Source organism: Buteo buteo, chromosome 18 (genome assembly GCF_964188355.1).
Source record: "Buteo buteo chromosome 18, bButBut1.hap1.1, whole genome shotgun sequence".
Lineage (NCBI taxonomy): Eukaryota > Metazoa > Chordata > Aves > Accipitriformes > Accipitridae > Buteo > Buteo buteo.
In genome coordinates, this window is record NC_134188.1 from 15191945 (window position 1) to 15215535 (window position 23591).

A 23591-nucleotide genomic window follows, 5' to 3' on the forward strand; every position below is an offset into this window, starting at 1 on the left:
ATAGAAAACCCAGGTAATTGCATTGATTAGTAGATTGTAAATTAGTTTAACAGCAAATTATGTAAACAAGCCTGCTATTGAAATGTAATAGACTATTTTCAAAACAAATGTTCCTTTTTAACATCTGCAGCTGGTGGAACAGTTCTCGTCCCAGCAAGGAAAGTGCTTTCCTGTGGGGTAACAGAGATGTCCATTAGTATGACTGTGATTAAACTGCTGGTGTTCCCTAGCGGTTGGGTAACTCTGCATCAGAGGGATTCATCACCATGAAGAAGGTGCCAGCTATTTAGGTAAATTTAAGTGTTCACAAGTTACACCCATAGTTAACCTGAAAGCATTACAGCTGCAAAACCTCGGGCATCAACGTGTGAAGTACCTAGAGCTACTGTAAAATTGTGCCCAGGCATTGCTTTTTCAAGAAGACTCTGGTCTAATTGAGTAAACCTCAGTTCAGGGAAGTCCCACAGCCTATGTTATGCAAGATACCAGATTAGATAACAAACCTCTCTCTTGGATTTACAGCTGTGAAAAGGCTGAATCCTTCCTACAACTGACTGGGCAGAATTTTAACCCTCTGTGAATCCAAGCAAGAGCTGGCCAAGCAAGTTGACTTGTGGATAGTTTATCCTGTGTGGCTGGTGAGCAACATACTCTCCAAAGTATACCACTCATATCTATTAGCTCATTTTTAAGCTTATATCTGAAGATTATATAAATGAGATCCAGACAGTGTCCACAAATGGGTGTTATAGACTATCAGGTTTTTTAGTTAGCTTTACCTGAAGCTCATTCCTATGCTAAATCGTAAGTTAATACGTCTTCCTTGCATCTCACGTGGAGATTTTTTGCAGCATCAGCAGTTTACAAAAATCATTTAAAAACAGGCAGTGAGTGAAATGAAGCATCCATTTAATATTTCTGGTTTTGGGAACAGACTAGATTTTATTAAAGGTGTTTTTTAAGATGGGCCTGATCTAATCTGTCAATGGCTTTTCCCCACTGATTTTTTGCCTTCTTCTAATGAATGCCTTCTTCTAATAATGGCTCATGATCAGGAAATAGCTTTACATAAATTGCCCAGTGAAAGTCAGTATCATAAATGTTAATGTATTCAGGATCACATGTATTTGTAAATTTGCCTCCTTTTATAATCCTTTTTAAAACAAACCCCTAATAATCTCAGCTGAGTAAACCATTTCAGAGATGAATATTAGCAGAATGAGGAGAAAAATAAGAGAAAAAGAAAAGGGATCCCAGATATGTACTTAACTGAAAGCTGACAGTAGAGAGTTGATAGAAGAATACAAGAACGCCATTCCAGATGGCAGGAACTACAGAGGAGGAAGAGCACGACTGTGAGAAGCAACGAAGGGAAGCTCACAATAGATGAAGTAGGATGAGAAACAGACACTCCAAGACATGCATCCAATTCTTCAGGTTATGTAAAACTATCTTTACCATTTATGCACTTCCCTCCTTTTCTGGGTGATGCACATTGCAGATAGAGTTGGTAGCACTGCTTGTAATTACCACCGCCTGACAGTTCTCGTTATAAGCTCCTGCTTTCGGTTGCTGGTAAGTTTGTTAGATGTTACTCATCCAGGCTGAAATGTCCTCTGCCAAGGCTTGGCCTCGGGTTGATTCTTCCCCCCTCCATTTTCTTTTAGGAGGAGGAAAGGGGAGGGCAGTTTCAGTAAAAATGGTTCTGTGGTTTCCAGGGCAAGATTAGGCAACCGTTCATTTGAGCAAGAGCTTGAAATTTGGCAAAAGAGGGGTGAGGTCACCCCGATGCCAGAAGACGTAGCCAAGTTATAAATGTGTTTTTAAAAAGTCTGGCCTCACGTACTTTAGCAGAGGCTCGTCAGCTTGGCAGATGAATTTGCAGAGGATTGTGTCAGCACAAGGGCACGCCGTGTCCCCTGCCAGCTTCCAGGCCCTGGCAGGACTGTCCCCGGCAGGCAGCAGGGCTGGACGCTGCCTGTCCCCAGCGCTGCTGGAGCAGGGGCGGCCGCCTGCCTCTGGGTGCGCAGGGAGGCTCAGGGCTGAACGAAGGTGGGTGGGAGCAGGGGAGCAGGGCTGAGTTAGCAAGGGAAAAAGGCACTTGATTACAAACCGGCGAGAGCGAAGCTGTGATGACGTGAGGAACTGGAAAGGTAAATGCTAGCGCCCCAGCCTAGCAAAGAGCCCAGGACCTGAAGCGGGGTGACTGGCAGGACAAGAGGAGCAGGGTGATCAGTGGGAGGAGGAAGGAGAATGGAGGGGAGAGGGAAGAAAAACATCTTGGTGATAGCTAGCACGTCCTTTCCAGAGCCCAGAGCAGAGCTGAGGTCACCCCCTTCCTCTTTTACCAGCAGAAATCTGGAAGTTGGCTGGCACTGCAGTTCTTCCTGCTTGCAGAGGCTTCCTACACTGGCTGAAAACCTGTTACTCCTGTTCCTTGGTTAGCTCTACAGCTTCACTTCTCCACCAGAGAGATGCATTAGTGCTTCTCCTTTGTGGAGCACCTCAGCTTGGGATCAGGGTAGACTTCTCTGCCATCTGTCATGCACACTCTCCCCTAATGCTGCAGGGGAGATGAGAAGTCTGATGTGGTGCATAGCCAGACTAGCTGTCTGTGCTCCCTTCCCTGCTGCTTGGAGGGGGAGAAGAAAAAGCGTCTCTTGGCAGGCTGGGCTGCACAGAGATGATAAAAGGCCTTAATGCCACGTGTTGCTGCAGGCCCTGAAGCATAACACAGAGCAGTTACGGAGGAAGAACCTGAAGAAAGGCGAGAAGCAATGGCCATTAACTGCATCCTTACTCATATGTCCTAATGATCTCTTTCTTCCCCAGCCAAGTCAACAGCCAGTCTCCCCTCACACCCTCACCAGCTCCTCACCCCAATATTTTCAATCCCCATAAAACTATACTTCTGCCCCAGTCACACCAGCACGTCCTCGTTCTGCACCTAAGCATCTCCCAATACCATTGCCCCCAGGGACTGTTATCCCTCAGGCCTCTTAGCCCCAGTATCATCTGAATATCCCAGCATCCTCCTGATAACTCAACCCCAGCAACAGCACCCTGGAGCCCTTCTAGCTCTAGCATTAAACCCTGTTATTCTGTAGCCTCTACACCCTCACGTTCCAGTCACGCCCCCCATCACCAGTGACCCTGCTCACCTTCAGATTTATCCATGTCATCCCAAATGACTATTCCTACAACAACTCCCTCATCCCTGCTGCTGCCCAAGTCTCCAAGGTCTAGTTCCCAGTGCCATCCTTAACACCTTCTCCAGCTGCTGCCTCACCTCTCTGCAAGGGGAGCTGGACAAGACACCTCACCAGCAAAATAGCACAATGCTTTCTTGTCTTTTCTAGATACAGTCGACTTGGTCCTGAGGGTTGGGGTTCTTCCCAGCTGCCCTTAGACACCAGCATCCATCCAAGCGAGCATCAGTTTCCTGTACAGTGAATGGAGATAACTGAACGCTTTTAGGGCACTGTTGATCTAACTCAGTTTAGACGACATTTACTTTGGCTGCCCCAAAAGCACTGTTACCTCTCTAATCACTGTAAGTGGAGATAAGGATTAGCTCAGTTTAGATATGTCCCCAAACAACATTGCATATTTACCCTTCTTTCTTAATTCATGCGCAGCAATGATCTTTATTTTCCTTCAAAACAGCATTTCAGGTTTCCAGGGGAGCGTCCTGCATCGTGAGCTTGCCCAGCGAGGGGTGGCTCAGCAGCAGCAGCAGCACCGTTGGCTGATCGATGCCATCAGCACACTACCGCACCATACCATACCGCACCATACCATACCGCACCATACCATACTGCACCATACCATACCGCACCATACCACTCCATCTAGTGGTAAGACCGTGGATCTCAAAGCATGGTGTAGAAAACAATTCATAACACAGTTGGGCGCAGAAATGCCAGGGCGGTTGGCGTTGTTGAAAAGCAGGAATAACGGAAAGTTCCAGGAATGATTTTTCCACCATTTCCATCCTTGTGCCTAGAAAGTGCTGTTCTCAGCTAGGCGTTGTTTAGAATACATTCAAGAATACGTGATATCTTTTATTAAGGTCAGTATGTTCCAGTTTGATCAGCTTGACCAGAATGGGTTGAAAGTTATAGAGGCTGGAGAACAGAGATGACGACAATTTTATGCACTGGAGAAATCCAGGGGGGGCTTACATCTGGAAATCTCTGGGCAGTTTTCTCTATTGAAAATGATAGCGTAGAAACGGAACGGCGCCCAGAAAGGCTCCAAGGGCACAGAGGTTTGGGACCAATTTCACACAGGGAGTACTTGAACAAGCTACAGTTTTTCATCTCAAAAATAGAGAGGACTAAGGAGAAAAACATGAAATATAAACAGGAAGACAGTGAAGAGGAAACTACTTCTCACCCGCTCTTCCGTTACAAAAATCAGACAACATCAAATAAAATTAGCAGGGACCAGTTTCAAGACAAGTGAGATGCAATGGCTCTTTGCACAACAGTTAATTAGGCTAAGAACTGTATAACTCGTTGCCACATGACATGGTGAATACTGAAATCCTTACCACCTGTCAGGAAAGCATTCAGGGCTTCAGGAAAGCATTCAGGGCTTCTACACTGTACTCACAGAATGCAGTCTGTGATAATACTTCTGTACTCTGGACTTCAAACAGGTATGTATACACGTGCATCTTCCTGTGCTTACAACCTCTCTGCTGTTGGCCATGGCTGGCAATGGGGTACCTGCCTCGGCAGAGCTTTGCTCCAGGAAGTGGAGATGTTCCTAGGGAAAAAAAATTGTCTTTAAATATGAAACAAAATTCAGAAAAAACCCCACAGTGTGCAAATATATTGATAAATATATCCAAGATTTTTTTTCAGTTCATCTTGAACAGTTGTTTTCAAAGTTTTACAATAGAAAAACTAAAAATGATTTTTTATTGTGCATTGAAACAAGAAAATCTGAAGCAACATGGTCTTTCAAAAATTAATCTTGGCTTGGCTCCAAGATCCTTTTACATAGTATAGGTTGGTTGCTCATTCACTGAATATTTTCATTATATGCTTCTGTACGGAAGATGATTTGTAGCCATATTTATTTGAAGACTCTATTACAATGAATAAGCATAAATAATGTATATGAGAAGGCAGGGTAGGATTGCCTGGCAGCCTTCAATCTGTCATTCCTATGACTGCTAACTTGGCAATCTTAACATAGCTTTTTGTGGGGGACAAATTATAAAACAAATAATCCAGAGGTAAGGCTTTCATGCCTACACAGTACTGAATGTATTTATTTTTCAATTCCATTCAAGTCCCAAGTGCTGTCAGAGTGCCAAAGTTTCAGTCAATATGATTTTTCATACTGCAAATCTTCTTTGTTTAGTTTAAAAATGTCACATCTCTCGTGATAACTGGGGAAATGGTTTTTACAGAGATATCAAAAACTATTGAAACATTTCAAGGTCTCCTGAAAATTTGCATAGGGAGACGAGGCCATTGAGGCACACTGAGTCACATCCAGCAACAGCTTGTCTGGAGACTTACAGAGGACCTTATCATCTCTTGAGCCTTTCTCTTTGAGTCTGGTGGTTTAGTAGGTGACATGGCACCCAGCAAGAGCTGCAACGAGCATGTCACGTAGCCAAGAGCCTGAAGGTCCCTCTGCAAAAGCATCACCTGAAAGCAAGGGCTCTGCAGGTTCCCCTCAGTGTGCATCTTCAGCAACACCAAGCATGGTAACTTCATGGCGTCTCAGCATCAACTCGTAATGAAGGAATGTTACTCCTTAATGCACATTGCTCATCTTCAAGGTGCTCTCAAAGGCTTTTTCTCCCCTTTGTATATGGGCAGGCAGTGGTTTGTCTGGGAGTTGGGAGGTGAGCAGATCTCCTAATGGTCTCCAGCAGTTCATTGTCTCCTTCTTCTTCATATAGAAGAATATAGTAGAATAGAATATTCATATAGTGAATAGAGGGGGTGGGAAGGAGGAAACCGAGCCCACTTCTGGGGATGCAGCAGCTGAAGATCCAGTTCAAGCTGCCAGAGAGATTTCATCTTTATTTACTACTGCAGAACAAAATACAATTACCAAGGATTTGGTTAATCTATCATATAAAAAAAAAAATCAATTGACCTAGAAGGCTGATGCTTTTCTTTATATCTCTATAAATGATACATCCTTTTGCTGTTTCAAGATGGGTGGCATGAAAGTTTTAACAATTAAATAAAAAGCTAAAGTAACCACATTAAATTTGTAAGTATGCACTGTGAACAAAATAAAAATAGCTCAGGATGCTAGAATTGTTCCAAAGCAAACACAACCTAAAAATAATGAAGCTAAAGTTACATTTAACAGAAATAAAATATATTAAGATCCAGGAAATCTTAAGCTAAAAAAAACCCTGCTTTGCTCTGACTCTTTAAACAGCTATTTCAGGATCATAAACACTATTTGGATTTATAGTGAGCTGCGATTTTTTTTGATGTCTTATCTATATTTTTTCTTCTGTTTGAGATTCTCCCCTTTACAAATGTTTAACATTGGACATTTATGAAGCAATTAAGCATTTAGAAATGAACATTCCCAACTGACTGTTATGGCTAAGAGATTGTTTTTTAAGAGGTAAAGAATTGAGGACAAAGGAAATTCTTCAATTTAAGATATAATCGGTTCAAAACTTGAGCACTGCTGTGCATAAGAGAATTTTGGTTGAATAATGAAATTTTTAAACAAAACCAAGAAACATATAATGCCATTTACTTCACACTTGGTAAAAATATCATTCAAATACACAATTAAATGCAATCTTTTATGAGAATCTCTTCCGGATTTCAAAACATCAGCAAGAAGATATTCAGGTTGTACATTTTGGGTCCATGCTGATGTATTAACTTTTCCAAATCAGTGTGGTTGCTACCAATACTCCTCTGAAAAGCCCAAAAGTTTCTGACTTGCTGTTGGGGTGGTCTTATCCATCTGGGGGTCCATGGTTTGGTGGATGCATTAGCTAAAACTGCTATGTAGGATACATTTCCTTTTTTCTTTTTTTATGCAAGCAGCTGGTGCAAACTCCATCTCTTTAAAAATTAGTTGTCAAGTATTTTTTTCTTTCTTGGGAGATGGTTTTTATTTATCTCAATTTTCCATCAAGGTGGGTTGAGGGGCCCATTCTGTTTGGGAGAAGGAGGGGAAAAACTGTTGCTTCGTATAGGACTGGCTGCATCCATTTCAAATTCCTTTGGTTTTGAAAAAGTACCAGAGTTAGGCCAGAAGAAAAAAATGGGAAGGGCCAAAAAGCACACAAAAAGTCAGTTATAATTTGTAGACTGTTCATTTATTGTGAAGAAGAGATGAAGTCCTAGTTTTTTCTGTCCATCAGTGAGTAACTGAGAATATCCCAGCTGGTAACAGAGCAAAATTCACCTGGAGTCTGATTATGAACTCTCTCCCCCAGTCAGCCATGAACTTAACAGCTGCTATTGGCACAAATGCCACAAAATAACAAAAGTCAGCTTCAGCTGGAGAGCAACTGCTCTCAGCCAATTTCAACAGCACTAGTGTCCTAAGGACCATCTCACCAGCAGAAGTTAGTTGGTGGCTTCTCCAAAGCCATCAAGCCAAATCTGTCGGCGCACACTTCTTTTCAGATCTGCCTAAAGCTATAGGGATATCTTAAAAAAAAAAAAAAAATTTCCCTTGCCCACATATAGCACTGCCACAGAAGACCAGCTTTTTAGGGGGATCCCTGTTGTTACTGGATTTAATGGGTTAATCCTATTGGCACAAGATCTTTCAGACATGTGGGTTTCCAAGGACTTTCTCAGGCAAGGATGCTGGGGCCTGAGTCACCGAATCACTGGTGGGACAGGAGATCCCAGGCTTTGATATATAGTCCCCTATGTTTTAGGGGGTCTCTGCCAAGAGGAGGGCAGTGCACAGAGGGCTCCTGGAGTATCTGGCACCCTGGCAGGAACACAGGTGGTTCAAAGCAGATCAGCATTGTAGCATTTGGATTACTTTTCAATTCCTCCCAGATCTTTTAATGCAAAGGTGGAATTTACACTGCAAAGGGAAGGTTAAAAGCATGGAAGTATTCATCAAGCAAAACTAGATTCAGTTTGTTGGAGGTCCCTTACGCAGATCTATGATTTGCTTTAGGCTGAAAGCAACGTTTAGACTTCTCTGTCACGGCTCTTAATTATGTTGTGCAGAGCTCCAAGCTTATTTAAAATTGTAGCAGACAATTATAAATTTGTGTGTTTAGGATCAGGGTGATTCACTCAGCCACACAAAAACGCGTGGCCTGCACTGGCAGGGGTACAGCTTGAGGTCTGCTGAGAAGGGGCTCTGCTGGTATCAACTTCAGCTATTCTCTTACATTATAAAGCCAAAAACAAGGAGCAGTTTGAAAGTTATAGTGAATTACTACTGTAAATCAGGGGAAAAAAATCCAGTTAATGGAGAAATCGCTTTTAGAGGACAGACCTCCTACTGTTCCATCAGCTGGGATTCCAAGTAAACTTTTTTCCCCCCAGGCAGAAAAATAAAATAGGACCTAAAACAACAATTGCATTATTAATTTGCAATTTATGGCATAGCAACAGCTCTCCAAAAGGATGCAGGATTAGCTGGCTCTGTGTTTGCTTTTATCTATCCACATTGTGGAAGGATGCATTGAATTAAGCATTCCTTAAGTTTTAACTATGGTCATGCTTTGACAATTGAACTACACCCTGGGAATGGGATTTATATAAATTTCTGACATCTGGCAATCACACCCTCCACTAAAGAATCACAGCAAAGGTAATGTAATGATTTTTTTGTAGATGATGTAGAGACTCCACATACCTACCAAATGGATGAATCAAGCAACTTACCTTTCAGCAAAAACATTTTAAAGGTAGCTTTACAGGATTAGTAAAATTCATGGGAAACAACAGATGAATGACTGTGCTGTCATTGAAGTAATTGTACTGGGCATGACTGCATGCTTACTTACACCTTTGTCACCATTTTTTTCCAGTACCAAGACTGACTACAGATTTCCGTTTCCCTTGTCTCTCTAGACAGAACAGCATTAACAGGTTTATATTGAACTGCGAACACAGTTGAAGAACATCCCAGGGAGAATTTTCAAGGGTCTGTACTACCTGTGGCTATTCATTTCTACACCTGTGATTCGACTTAGTAGCATTTTGCTCCTGCTTTTCGTAGAAAAAGCTGCACAGTGTCTAAAGCACCGCAGAGTCCAGGCACCCTCTGGTACAAGCGAGAGATGCCAGCCTTGCCAGGGCAGTCTTCTGGCATGCCAGAGTTTCATGGCAGGTGCAAGCGTTGCCAGGTATATGAAGGTGACACCATCGACGAGCTAAGCTCCAAGAGAAGGCACTTGAAATACCTCTGGAGAATAGCAGGCCAAGTGCACCTTGGCTCCCAAGGAAGTGTTTCTGGGCCAGGTTTTCTCACTTCCAGGAAATATTTGGGTAGTTCTTAACCCTGCTGTTTTTTGTGGATGCCTTTCAAGAATGACTTGTTAGCTTGCAAAGGGAAAGGAACCTTGAAATTACTTGATAAAGCAAGTTAGCTTCATAGTGGCAAATTAACTATACCCATTTCACAGGTGAGGCATGTGAAGGGAGGAGGTTTGCCAGGAGTCTGTGGTCTATTACAGTTCAGGGTTTGGCTTGTGATCCTGTGCGATACCCCTACCCACCCACTCCCCAGTGACTACTCCGCTAGTCAGAAGTATCAGATTACTGGTTTTGCGGTTTGCCTTTCCATGCAAAGCAAACTAGAAAAGATTGCTTGTATAAAATAACTATATTTTTAATCTCTTATTTTCCATATCAAGGAATCAAGAGAATCAGTGCATTTTGTAGAGCAGGCATCTTGATTGCTGGCATTAGGTGCTGGCTGGGTACCATACAGTTAATAACCTCAGAAAAATGGTGTGTTGTCCTTTGGGCAAGACAGAAGCACATGCATGCTAAGGAGTTCTCTGCTAACTGGACTCAAATACTACTTGAAGGGAACAAAGTGTTCCTATCCCTCTATCCAAAAATAGAAGCAGGAGAGACAATACTTTTTCAGGCATTTGCCAGAATGATAAGGGAGACGAACAAAAACCACTCCCAGCTCTAAAGCTCTAGTTTAAGTTCACCAAAACGCTGCTTCACCCAGTCCAGTGCAGAGAGAAGCAGCGATGCCATCTTGTCTGCATTTTAAAATAAAATCATTTGAGGGGAAAAAAAAAATGCTAGCAAAGTTCTGAAGGAAGTGACAAACTCTTTGATGGTATCACCTAATTTGGCATGCCCGGACTTGAAACTCCACCTCTTGCATGTTGTTTGCTGTACATTTGGTTCACTAAAGTACATCTTCAGGGAGGGGCTGTCTCCTCAAAGCTTCAAGCTACATTGCTTCCCGTCTCCCTAATCAGCTGTGCAACAGGGTAAATTTAGAAACAAAAGGCAGTGCAGCAGTGCTGGCAAATGGATTTAGTGCACATTAAAACCTGTTTTGGAAAAGTCAGAACAGGTCGTGCATGTCCCCAGCTCAGGCAGAACTGACAGGCTTTGCGCAAAATAATAAATGACTTGCATGCATTTAGCACCTTTCATCGTGAGAGAGCCTGAAGTATTTTACATAATAGGAGTTATCGCCTACCCACCCATGAAACAGGCACCTGTGGAAGGCAGGCTGCACAAGCCAGATGGGGCACAAGAATTTTAAAGAGGCAAGTGAAGACTATCCTCTCCTCTATTCAAACACGCAGGAGGAATTTAGGTGGGCACGTGAATTAGCCAGGTTGGAATTTAGCCAGGAAAACAGCCTATGAAATAGTCCTTGCTTGGCAGTAAGTACAGTGAATTATTTAATGACCCTGAGCCAAACACAGAGCATTTCATCTTAACTTACTGAAATTGCTCCAGAGTCCCAAACAGGTTTATATTCCAAAAAATTCTCTTTCAAGTCTCATGAAGCTTACTTATTTAAGGGTGGAATTGCAAACAGCATAAAGTCAACTACAAGGAAGACCTTCCTCAGTAGGAAAAAAAGAAAAAAAGATATTGTAAAGAGAAAGTTTTAAGGTGAAGGGGGGGGAGGAAATGTGCCACTCCCTTAAGGGAAATATATACCAGTAAACAAATGATGTATAAGTCTGCAGGCCATCATTTTTACCACTGTGCTCTGCACCAGAGAACATGCAAAAGACTGTTCCATTAGAAAAGACCACACACTTCTGCTGGATTTTTTCCCCTCTTACCCAGTCTGATGCTTTTGTTTTTGCCAAGACTGGTATCTGGGCTTAGCTTCAAGCTCATCAGTAGTTCCCTTAGAGCTTCAGCCAAAAATACATCTTTTCCACAAAGGCTGGATGATTTTCAGGATGATTTTACTTCTCTGCAGGAGGTTTTTCTCCTACTAAGTGGGAGCTGTGCTCAATCTATTGTATCTTGGCCACACTCAAACTCGACTAGCTGGGTTAATTCACAGACAAATTGAACACATGCAGTACATTTAGTTAGAAGACAGATAGCACTAAAGCGCCTTTTACCACAGTGGAAACATTTTGTCCAGATCATTAAAGCAGTTGAGCTTAATTAAAGCATGTGAGTATTTTCAACAGAAGAAAAGAGCAGGTACTGAAGGACTTCTTATGCAGAGAAAGAACCAACGTTTGGAAATCAAAACTGGACAAATATAAATAGCAAGTAAGGGTTTTTTTTCCATTTTTATACCATCAGTGTGATCGTCCATTGTAAGGAATTACCAAAGTGGTAGAGTCAAAACTGCACCTTTCTGAGGTATTTACCTTAGCTAACAACAAATTATAGGAGCAACAGGGGTTACTAGGTGAACCAAAGATGGAAGGAGTCCGCTGATCTGAAACTCTGGGAACCTGCATTTGCTAACCCAGTGCTTAGGCTCTAACACTGGCCCCAATTCTTTGAGTTGGTACCTGGCAGTGGACCTCAGAGGTCAGCTAGACCTCAGCTAGACTGAGGCTGGGTCAGCTCTATCCCATCTCTGAGAGATGCTCGTCTAACTTGTCCTTTGAAGTCTCCCATGACAGAGCTACTGCAACCTCCTCAGGCACCCCAACAAGGCACTCAGAAGAATAAAAGAAGGTTCTCCTAACCTAAAATTTACCTTACTGCCACGTAACCGATGACTTCTCATCCTTTGCTCTGTGGATAATAGATTCATAGTAGCAGTTGCTTTTTACTTCAAGATCATCTTTAACCATTTAATCAGCTTTTCTCTAGATAAACGGCCCAACTACTGTAATCTTCCTCTCTCACATTTTCCTCATCATCACTACTCTCCTCTGGACCATCTTCAGTCCATGTCTTTCATCAAATTCTGTACCCAAAAGGCTGACCAGCACTCCAGCTGCTCACTGACATGAAGCAGTGTAGAATTGCTTTGTGTCTGTTGTATTTGCTTTGTGCATCTCATGAGAGAATATGCATTTTTTATAACAACAAAAAACTGTCAGATAAATCAGTTTTGTGAAGTTCTTCTGAGTCACAAAAGCAATTTTATCTACTAAGCTACCAGGTCCTAATCTTCAATTCCTGTAGCTGACTATTTCCGAGTACATACTTGTGTATCTGTCTTTATTGGTTTGCCTCCATTTTCTCTCCAAACACTTCACTGTCTGATCTTGTCTTATAGCACACACAGAGCTCCTCTAAATTTCATGTGTGTATTTATAAATACAATTCACAAATATATGCAAATGTATTAATACATATAAATGCATAAAATACAAACATCCCTGTGAGGTCTGAGTATTTGAATAACACAGAAAGTATATTGTACATTTTTACAGATGTTGCAATGGAAAAAAAAAAAGAAAAAATTCTAAGAGAGTGGTCACTGGAGTCAGTACTAGAAGCAGTTAGAGCACTCAGTTTGCCTGTTATGGGATATAAAAACCTCTTTGTTCAGTAGCAGTCTAGGTCCTATGCAAGCACAGCATGCAGTCCAAAGGGCTGATTCAAAACCTAGAGGTCAAAGACCTCTGACTTCAAAAGCACCCTGAATCAGCTTCAAATGCCTAGACATGAGCTTGTCATCTTCTATTCCAGTGCTACCGTTCCACCAAAGAAACACCTAGCAACAAAGTTGGTAGCACAGAAATAGTTACACTCAACTGTGGAATAAATCCACGTGTTAATACGTTTAAAACAGTCTAGGTCCACCCATGGAGGCAGCTTAAATCTTCAAAAACAAAAGAAACCCCAGCAACCGTCCTAGGATCTTGAGGATGGGGAAGTAATCAAAAAACATCTTAATCTCTATTTACAAAGAGTAACTCCAGCAAGTAGCACAGTATGTGCTATGTATCAGTGGAACATGGCACTCAGTTGTATTAGGCACCCGTTAGCGGTTTAATCCCTGCCACGAGTGAACATTTTGCTCCTTAAGTAACTGTACCAGTTCTCTATCTCCTTAACCACACATACACGTCTCTGTGTATGCATGTATATGACTATGCAGTTACAGAATGTACCTATACTAAGATGCATAGCATGGATTATGCATTAAGCTTGAAGGTAAACTTCAGTGTAGACAAATCTTATTTTGAAGCCAACTTCCCTTCTGTCCCCCTTAAAAGCCACAGATGCGCTCTCACAGGAGGGGACTGACTGGCAACCCATCTTCTCTTACCCCTCCCCTTTGGTTTGGTTTTTTTTTTGTGTGTGCAAGGTGCTTTTAAGTCCCCAAAAGCTAAACTAACTTACATATGGTGTGCTATGACTACTCAAGACTGGTTTCTTCAGAAGAAGCACAGCTGAATAACATGTGCATTCACATTCTCTCTCATTGTTCATTTTGGCTTTCTGATTGAAATGCTCCTACATCACACCTAAAAACCTGAAGATTTAAAAATAAGCAACAACCATGCAGATTTTGTAACTGGGATGGCACTTCTATTGTTTGCTTTCCTAATGAGCCTTGAACAAATATCGTAATGTTCACGAGAATCCGAGTTGCCTTTAGGCAGGAAATTAGTGTTTATATATGGTATGTCTATATATAGATATATACACACAAATGCATGCAGCATTACTCTATGTGTATATATGTATAATGATGCAAGATTTCTTCCCCCTCACACTCATAATTAATCAATGTACTTTACACCTAAAAGATTACTTTGGCTTCCCAGAGAGAAGACCAGATAAAGTTCAACAGGAACGCTGAATCTGAAAAATAGCTAAAAACCTAAGGACTTAGGCACAAAAGTTTTCAGAGAAGGAAGAACTGCTGCATATTAATCTGTCAGTGGTAACTGTGCACAACTGTCTTCTGCCAAATACAAGCTCACCCTTCCTACTGAGCATCCACACCCCAGTGAAAACTATAATTTGATATGGACTAACATATTACCTTTCTGTAATGTATTTGTGGGTTTAAGCTAGTATAGAATCACATGCATACCTCATACTACACTGCAAAAATTGATTTTCTGATGTGGTGATGCCACTCAGTAAAAGACCCCCAAAAATAACACAGTTTGAGAATGAATTAATAGAAAGCACTTACCCTCAAAGCCTTTTGCAAACATTAACATTTCAGTGCTCCCAGGACACAAGTAAAACCGTGCCACCCAGCTTTCCTGGGAAATGGTAAAATGCCTCACTTAAAGGCTAAGCAGAAAGTCAGATGTGCCACTACAAGGTGGCAGTCCTCTTCATCCAGGGCAGTGTGTACCCAGCTAGAGTGTACCTGACTGCATTTTAAAAAAACATCTTTATCCTTTGCTGCTGTTGTCACCAATGCACTCACTTCAATAACATGGTCATCTGTTAGATGTTAGTGACATTAAAAATAAAGTGCAAACAAATGTGAAGCCAGTTGCCACAAAGACACAAGTCCCCCAGATGTCTTCACTTCGTTAGAAACGAGACATTTGCAAGAGCAGCTAAGAAACTCCGGCCTCATACAGCAGTACAGGTCTGCTTCCTTCCTATTCGCATGGACCTCACCAGACTTCATTATTTTATTTTCAAGGTAAGGATAAAGCAAAATCCACATAGCACAACAGTAGACTCCACCGGCAGAGATCACAGTTGTAAGGAACCTGAGCCTTACTGCAACCGTGGATCTTCATGTAAAACCAGCACATTTTCCAAGCCATGGCTCGGATACGGAGGAGAGGAACTTGGATATTGATATTACTGTTTGGGTGACAGGTTTTCTAGCATTCTTGCCACTAAGCTGCAAAGAGAAATTTCTATTTCTCAGTGATCTATTGATGCTTATCACATTCAGATTAATTCTTAGAGGAATCTATGTCCATATAAAGACTAGCAGATCCTGAAAGGCTGTTTACCAGAGCAAAGACCTTTAAAAGAAGAGTCATGTCTTAAGTGAAAAACAAAAACTAAGACATAAAGGAGGTCACAGAGTTTTACATACTGGTGTATATAAATCTAAAACCCAGGGCTTTAAAGCAGTTGTTAGAATCACCTGTGGGCAGGACGAAGGTGGTGGGAGGTACAGGCTGCAGCAGCAGGCGAGCTTTAACAAGTCCAGCAGTTGTCACCTTTTGTAGGCACCGAAACTCCTTGGCAGCAGTCTTAATCTCTCCTGTACGGAAAGTGTAAGGCTGCCACACAGGCTTTGCTTTTGCTAGCAACTTCTTGGACTAAACAGACATCCATAGCCCCTTGCAGCCTGCAGAGCACAGGCTGAAGGCCACTGGTCTAACCAGAAAGTATCTCACAGTTACTGCCATTTGCTGTGAGGTATCACCACCTAAATCATGCAATTTCTTAGAAGTGTGTGTCTGGGATTTTGTCATAGACACACATGACCAGTATCTTGTTTCAACTGTAGACTTTGAAAGTCCAGAATTGCAACTGAACCTCTCAGAGGCCTCTGGGTCATACTCTTCAACAACGGGTGATGGGGACGAAAGGATTATATTGCTTGGTGAAGTCTGAAAAGGGTCACTTGTCAGTCAAGAGAGCTAAGACAACTGTATTTGCATGCCTAACAATGAAACTTATGAGTGAAAGACTGAGTAAAACTGTCAGCTTTAAAAAAAAAACACTGTAAACATCAGGTTGAAGTGCTGGTTAGAAGTCCTCCAGCAGGCACAGTGGCACTGGTGAGGGGAGGACTCCGTACCCCTGCTATGACAGCTAGCTGCAGAAATCAAAGCAGCGAAATAGGAAAAGCCGAACTTTCCCACTCTCAGGGAAGTCAAACCAGAACAGGAATACACCACTGCTCAAAATCATGCCTGCCAATAACCATCCTGTGACAGTAGGTGGGCAGCATCTTTGGAGTCAAAACTGCAATTTCTGCATTATAGTACAGACTTTAAACTGGATGACAGCTGAATTCTGGAGAGGAGGAACTCTGCTCTCCTTTGGGGACAACGAGCACCTAGCACTACAGTCCCAGACTTTAGGTGTTAGGCAGGCAAAACTTGCAGGTGGTAAATACAATAATTTAAAGCATGCTAGCGTAGCTCAGAAATAACATATATGGAGAAGGAGAAAGGGTATTTCAGGTGAGATCTAACATATCATATTTATGGAGCTCTATTTTGCTGTTGCATAATATTGAAGAAAACCTCTTCGGCTGCTCCCGGCTTTCCCTGCCCCCCCCCCTTTTTTTTTTTTTAAATTACTTGCTAACAAAAATACAGGAAAATCCAATAAAATTACTTTGTTCTCTGTTCTAATACAAGCCAGTTTAATATAGAAAACACTATAATCAGAGTGACCAACTTCACTGCCTTATAGAGAAAATAACACCAGTCAATAACAGCCTACATCTGTAGCATTCACTGTTACCACCTCTGCATTAAAGAGAGAGGAGCATGTCAGGAAAAGTAAAAATCATGAGTTTTCCACAAAAAACATTAGGCAGCTTTGTCAGATCTATAGATATTTATCCATTTCTTATTCAACATGCTTCCTCAATCTTTTTTCTTTAGAGAAAAACATACTGGCTTTTTGTTTAAGAGACATTAAGTACTGGGTATAGTAGTTGGTACAAAGCTCTACCCCATATTCTAAAGACAATTTGGTTTTTCTGTTAGTGTTGGTTTTACCATTTCATGTCAACCAAGATTTCTCATGCTGTACAGATATTTTGATGACATCTCAATTTAGAGGATGCGGATAACTATTGTTAGCAATAATAAGTGGTGATGACAAGGGGCACGAAGCACACCTTTACTCTTCAACAGAACATGTAAGCTATGGATGCTGATACTGTAAATAAAATCAATGGTCCCACTTTATCACTGAATGAACCTCCAGAACAGGAGGTGCTAGACAGATCATAGCCTGATCTCAGATAATTATTTTGTAATGATCCTAGGTGAAAAACACTTTTTTTGCCGATAACCTGCAACCATAGGGAAGACTCAAAGCTTCCTTGGAAGCATACTATATCTGGCTTACTGAAACCAGTACTTTTTATTTTTAACTAAGTGTTGAAAATATTTCAAGAAGAATTGCCAAGCAAGCCTGGACCACCTGAGCCGGATATCTATCCTGCTTTGCTGTAATACAGTCTATTTAGGGCTGCCTCAGAAGGTCACTCATATTTCAATTGCTGCAATACATCACCACCTTATAAAATGGGAGAGAGTGATATCAGCAAATAAAATTGGTGCCTTGTCATGCCCTGGTACTGGCTTTCTGCTCCCAGGTGCAAGGTGTGATGTTAGGTTTAAATTTAAAGAATCTGAGTGACTAAACCTAGCTACAAACTCATGAGTAAAAGACAAACTGATAGAAGCATCGAGCCCTGGACCTCTAAGAGAACACACAACTGCACTGAATTTGACAGGGTTGAGGCATTTCAGTGCTCAATAGTAGTAACTCTAGAACTGCTAAAATGCAAATAGTGTATGACTTCAGCCACGATGAATTACATTACATTAAAAAAAACATGTTTCAGAATTTCTGTTTTACAGAAGGTCAAAATAAAAAAATCTTGACAGGATTCATTAAAACTAAAATCTTCAGACACTTTCAAGGTATGTCATTACATATTTCACAATTCATAAGTCAAAACTTGGAAAGGAAAATAACGTGTCTTTATTGATAGTCTGCCACAAATTACTGTATAAACGTAGAGTTACCCAAAAACGTATCTGCTACGTGGGAAGATCCTGAACATTGCAAGCATATCTGCAAAAAGTGGATGCTTTCTTATAGTAGATAACAGATGTTCTGTTACCAGCTCTCACTATAGTGCCATATGCAATTAAAGTATTGTTTTATACAAACTGTATGAGGCTCAGTAGTCACTGTCTCTTCGTTATTGCAAACACAGAGATGCATACTTTAACGTTAAGCCTTCACTGACTTCAGTGGGGCTCCCTTGTCTCTTAGGTGAGCTTGTACACAATGTTTGCAGGACTGGAGTTTATGACTACAAAAGCAGTGACAAGGGGGACGAGAACAGACATACTACAATAGGAATTCCAACAATTCAATGCATCCATCTTACTGAAGGAAACAGTATCTTTACATACTATTGAATGTTAAAAACAAACAAAGATGTTTAAGCACAAAGTATATATTTATACCAAATAAAACAACTGAAAAAGTATTACATAAAGAAAAATAATGTAACAGAACGTACTTAAGTACCTAACTTACAGTCATGCTCATATCTAAAAGTAACATTGGTAACTAATATATATAGTTTTTGACAAGGGTGCATTTAAGAGTTCTCTAACATACAACATTCTAAATGTGGAGAGTATTTTTTCCAAGATACAGAAAACAAATTATTTTACACAGGCAAACCTGTTAATTTGTATAAAAAACATGCTTGTAAGTGAAAAGGTCACTTTAGTACTAATTTACCAGATGTGTGAAAGCTATGTAGCGTTAATCATGTTGAAATTGTCTCTCCTCCTTTTGCATTGGTGAGCGCCAACACTGAATGGTACAATATTTGTTCTGTATGGTTTACTGACGCTGCAGCCTGTTTCCAAGCCGTAGCCCTGCGCAGGTGTTGAACAGCACAGTACTGTACAGCCCCATCTCTGCATGTAGTGTATTTATAACTAGAAGCTACTACAATTATTACAATGATTTCTGTTTCAATATATACATCAGTATAAAATACTACCCAAAACACTTTCGCATTTCAAACAATTTTAACCACTTCATCAAACAATGCATTTGCAGAATTAAAAAAAAAAAAAAAATCCAGATTAATGTTGATTGCCAACAGTACAGCATCTCTATGGTATGTTTCCTAATAAATGAGAGAACGGAAATGTATTAAAATCAATTAAAATAAGTATCACAAAACATAATTCATGTTAGAGCAGTTCAAGGATTCCCAGTTTGTCAGTATCTACCCTAAGCAGTGCTACCCAAATACAGTATAAGCCATTTAGTGTTTCTACAATGAGAAGAAAACATTCATATATTAAAGCTGTGACAAACACACAGAAGCAAGGAAAGAAAATTTGTTCTGTACTCATCCCTGTTGTAGCAAGGTACAGCATGTCAGGAGTTTGCACTCAGTGCATCGTATGTGCTATTATACCTGGATACAACTGTGGAAGACAACTGAAATGGAATCAACTCTGAATTTCCTTGCTGTTGTGGTTTTATGTCAGACCATTCAAGTTATAACAACTTAGTGTCTTTTTTTCCTGAAAGGAAGAAAGAGAAGAATTCATAATGAAATTGTAAAAATGCTACTAAAATCCCTATCTTGGACACAATAAACTGCTTTAGGAGCTACTGTGTCATTGCACAATATAAGTGGCCTATTAATCGCTGAATTATTGGTGTAGCAGAATGTATTTGTCATTGTGGATGTGTTTTGAAAATTGGTATTTTAAAACCTGCTTGTATCCCATAACAAGTCGCAAACAATTTTATTTATTTCAAACACTAAGATTATGTAAAGTAGTAAATGTAGATTTGTAGTGGCAAATTTCACATCTCTGCCTCTACTGCTTCAGTTTTAAAATGAGACTTGGTTCAGAGTTTTCATTCTTTATATTATCCCAAAACAGAACTACTTCTGAAGCATAAAAAAACTCAAATGATAATAATACGGGGTTTTTTGTTGTTTTGTTTTGCTGGTTTGTTCCAAACTTGAAAAATAATCAATGTCTTTAAAAAAAAAAACACAAAACAAAAAAACCCCAAAAAATCTCTCCCCAGGAGAAGTCCCTGCTAGCTGAGATTTTTTCCAAAACCAAGTTTCACGCTTACAGTATCTTTATAGCCATGTTATACACCCTTGAAAATAAAGGCTCATGTTGAGAATGGTGACAGGCCCTTAATTATAGAGGTGTTAACTGATGACACTATTTTTTATCAGAAAAAAACAAAAGCCCCACAAAACTTCATAGCTTATACTGAAAGTTTGATTCATGCTCATTTTGTTCATTTAAAAATACTCTTTGGAAACTGTGTCAACTCCTGCAGACAACTTAGTGATACATCTTTTCCTGTTAAAATAAAGATAATTCATATTCACCTCTACCCCATGCTAAGCTCTACTACTAATATACACTTCATTACCTGCTCATGTCACCATCTAACACATATCTTTACATTCTTCTACATATAGTGTCCAGGGCTTATTTTTCACCAAACAGAATTTGATAACTATTACACTTAGGAGTTTTTCTGAGGATTTTTTTTTTTTGGTGTTCTAGCCTTTTCATTGCAACTTAAGAGTGATATTAACAGTTCAGACTTTTTCCATGCTAACTTAAGAGAAACTTTTCATAATTTTTTTTCCCATTAAGGATTTTAAAATCTAAACTCACTTAGATATCAAAACTGAAAACCAGAAGAGAGATTAGATGTATCTGACATTTTAAAATGGTTTCTGCTACTTTAAAATGCATTTTAAAATTGTACATACAGCACTTAGGATTCTAACTTTTACATTGCTGCAATAAGATTCTAATTCAAAATCTTGCAAATAAACATGAAAAATAAGCCACTGGTCATGAATTCTAATGGATTACATTCAAAGCTAGCCTTTAAAAAAATAAAAAAAGTTACAGGCAAAACATACTGGTTTATGTACTCACTAGCTTATCAGGCTACAATAGGCATGTTTTAAGTATAAAAAAGCAGACAATTCAGATTTAAATAAGACTATGTGAAATCAGGAAAAAACCCTTAGATTTCACTATTAAAAAAAAAAAAGAGAACACCTATAATTACTTCCCATCCTACAGCTACAGTTAAACCAACTAACAAAAATAATCAAACTATTTTTGACAAACAAAAGTTAGGCTAGAATATGTGGCAACAATCAAAGTTCATATATGTTTCTATGTAAAATGACTCATGATTTACTATAACATAAAATATGAACAAGAGCACTTTGTGACTAATGAAAGAGCTACTAGTAGAAACACTTAATGCCAAACAGTCTTCAGCCCTCCTTTAAGTTGTATCTCCAAATCAGTATTGACTTCTTTTGACCAGATACATCATTTTTGGCTTGTCACCCCAGTATGTCATGTTTTACCACTTGCCACAGGCAGCAGGAGACAACTAGCTGAGCAAACTACAAGCAGTGACATGCAGAAATTAACTCTCAAATCTGAGTACTTAGATAAAATGATATGCAAGCGCACACTAGGACAAAAGGAATGGCATTCGTCATCCAAATAGGCTCATCACCCCTCCCCACCCCCCTTGAACAGTAGTTGCAACAGCAATAGAAAAAGATCAAGAAGATGTCTGTTCTTCAGAGTCAACTGTGGAAAAAAGTCAGCAATATATAACAGCAGCGATGGACAAGGAAGAGCAAAATGAAAAGAATCTTGTTGAATATCTGTTCATTTACTTTTTCTGAACACAAGCCAAAGTGTGCCACACTGGCTTGTTCTGAACTTCAGATACAGATGTCCTAATCTCCTTAGATCCTTCACAGATTTAGAATTCAGTCTCCCTGAGGCCCCTATAACCAAGTAAGAAAACTCTCTTTATCTAGCTTGGTGGCTGCCAAGACAGATTCCATGTCATTAAGGATGTCAGAGCTCAAAGCCTCTTGCAGACTTGGCATCAGTTCTTCTCCTTCTATATTCATCCCATCTCCTTCCAGTGTCCCAAGGTCCACATTTGTCCCTGGAATGGCTTCAAGGTAGTCTGGGAAACGGTTCTGATGGGACGGTATGTTACTTTGGCTGATACTGTCACCTAGTTATAACACAAAGCAAGATGGATATTAAATATACTGGAAGTACTAAACCCACAATTTATCAGGACAACTGGTTATATGTCTTGCATCATACAAGCAACATGATTCATAGAAATCCATCACAAAAACCAAAGATGACTTGACTGCGTGCAGATGTACAAAGAACATGCCTTTGTTTCAACGTTTTCACCTCTTGACCCAAATCTCTACGTATCTTTGATGTCATTTAGCATATTTTAATTTTTATGCTTAAAGGAAAAAGACAATACTGAGTCAAACATTGTTTTGCAGCAGTATTAGCAACACTGGACAAGGCACTATTCTTAGGTCTGAACAAATGATATTACTTAAAAAAGCAAATGAACACTCAAATTCCATATAACAGGAGTGATACTATTTATGAGTAATCACCCATCCTCTCAGTAGAGTTGATTACAAGTTATGTTTTTCACAAATCTATCCATAATATTTCTATTAGAGAAACAGAAGAAGGTAGAAAAACAATGCAAAAATTATCACAGCTTCTCAGAGTTGCTTGTTTTCATTGCAAATGGATACAAGTATATTTGGAAAACATGCATTAAGGCTGTACACAAAAACAGACCTGTATCCATCTCATCAACACTGTTCAGGAAGTCATCGGGGGTTCTGGGGACACTGTAACTGCTCATGCTAAGTCCACTATCTGTGCTTTCATCTCTGGAGTGATATGTTCCACTGTAACAGAAGAAAGGGAGGAAAAAAATGAGGGTAGAGTACTGAAGAAAATAAAATAAATGCTTGTTTTTGAACCAGTTCAAGGGCTTTGAAAACACTGCTGTTAGGAGAAATGCTCTATTCTAATCAAAATCTGAAGCCTTTGTCTGTGTGAGATACCTGTGTTTTATTTTATTTTATGCAGACCTTTTCCAAACCATTGGAAGCATATCACAGATAGTCCCTAATTATTATAAAAATAATAATAATAACAGCATACCTTTTCACACTTCTATAAGGATAAAAAAGTATTTCTAACTACTAAAGGCCCCATGTTTAACCTAACACTGAAGTCTATTTTTAGGTCACTGCTGTTATAAATAAGAGCTATAGTTGGAACTCCTTTAGTGATTTTTCAATTGCTTCCCACTGTTGCATTACTACTAGTTCAGTCATACATTTCACGGCAAGAGAGCACCCTAATATAAATCAAATACTGGTACAGAAGCCATCCTGTAAGCAAATCCTGTTCAGAACAGTCTTGTTGATGGAACAGTTAACAAAACAGTGATGGCATGGGACCTTACATGCATTCGCTGCCTTATTGCCATCTGACTGCCAGTGGAGCGAGGAAGACCAAGAAAGCTGCAGCGCGCAATTTGGGATGGGCCGGGGGGGGGAGAGCAGGGAGGGAAGTAGGCCAGTGTATTGAGTTT

General features: G+C 40.1%; 1 protein-coding gene across 8 annotated transcripts in view; it reads right to left on the bottom strand.

Annotated features, from left to right (window-relative positions):
* Positions 1-18051: 18051 nt before the first annotated feature.
* YAP1 (Yes1 associated transcriptional regulator) overlaps positions 18052-23591 on the bottom strand; it is a 96724-nt gene continuing 91184 nt past the window's right edge. For all 8 annotated transcript variants that reach the window (XM_075050042.1, XM_075050040.1, XM_075050041.1 and 5 more), the window contains 2 exons: positions 22784-22896; positions 18052-22178 (listed from right to left, as the gene is read on the bottom strand). In XM_075050042.1, coding sequence (XP_074906143.1) covers positions 21940-22178; positions 22784-22896 — 352 coding nt within the window. In that variant the 3' untranslated portion in view covers positions 18052-21939. The remainder of the gene's footprint in view (positions 22179-22783; positions 22897-23591) is intronic.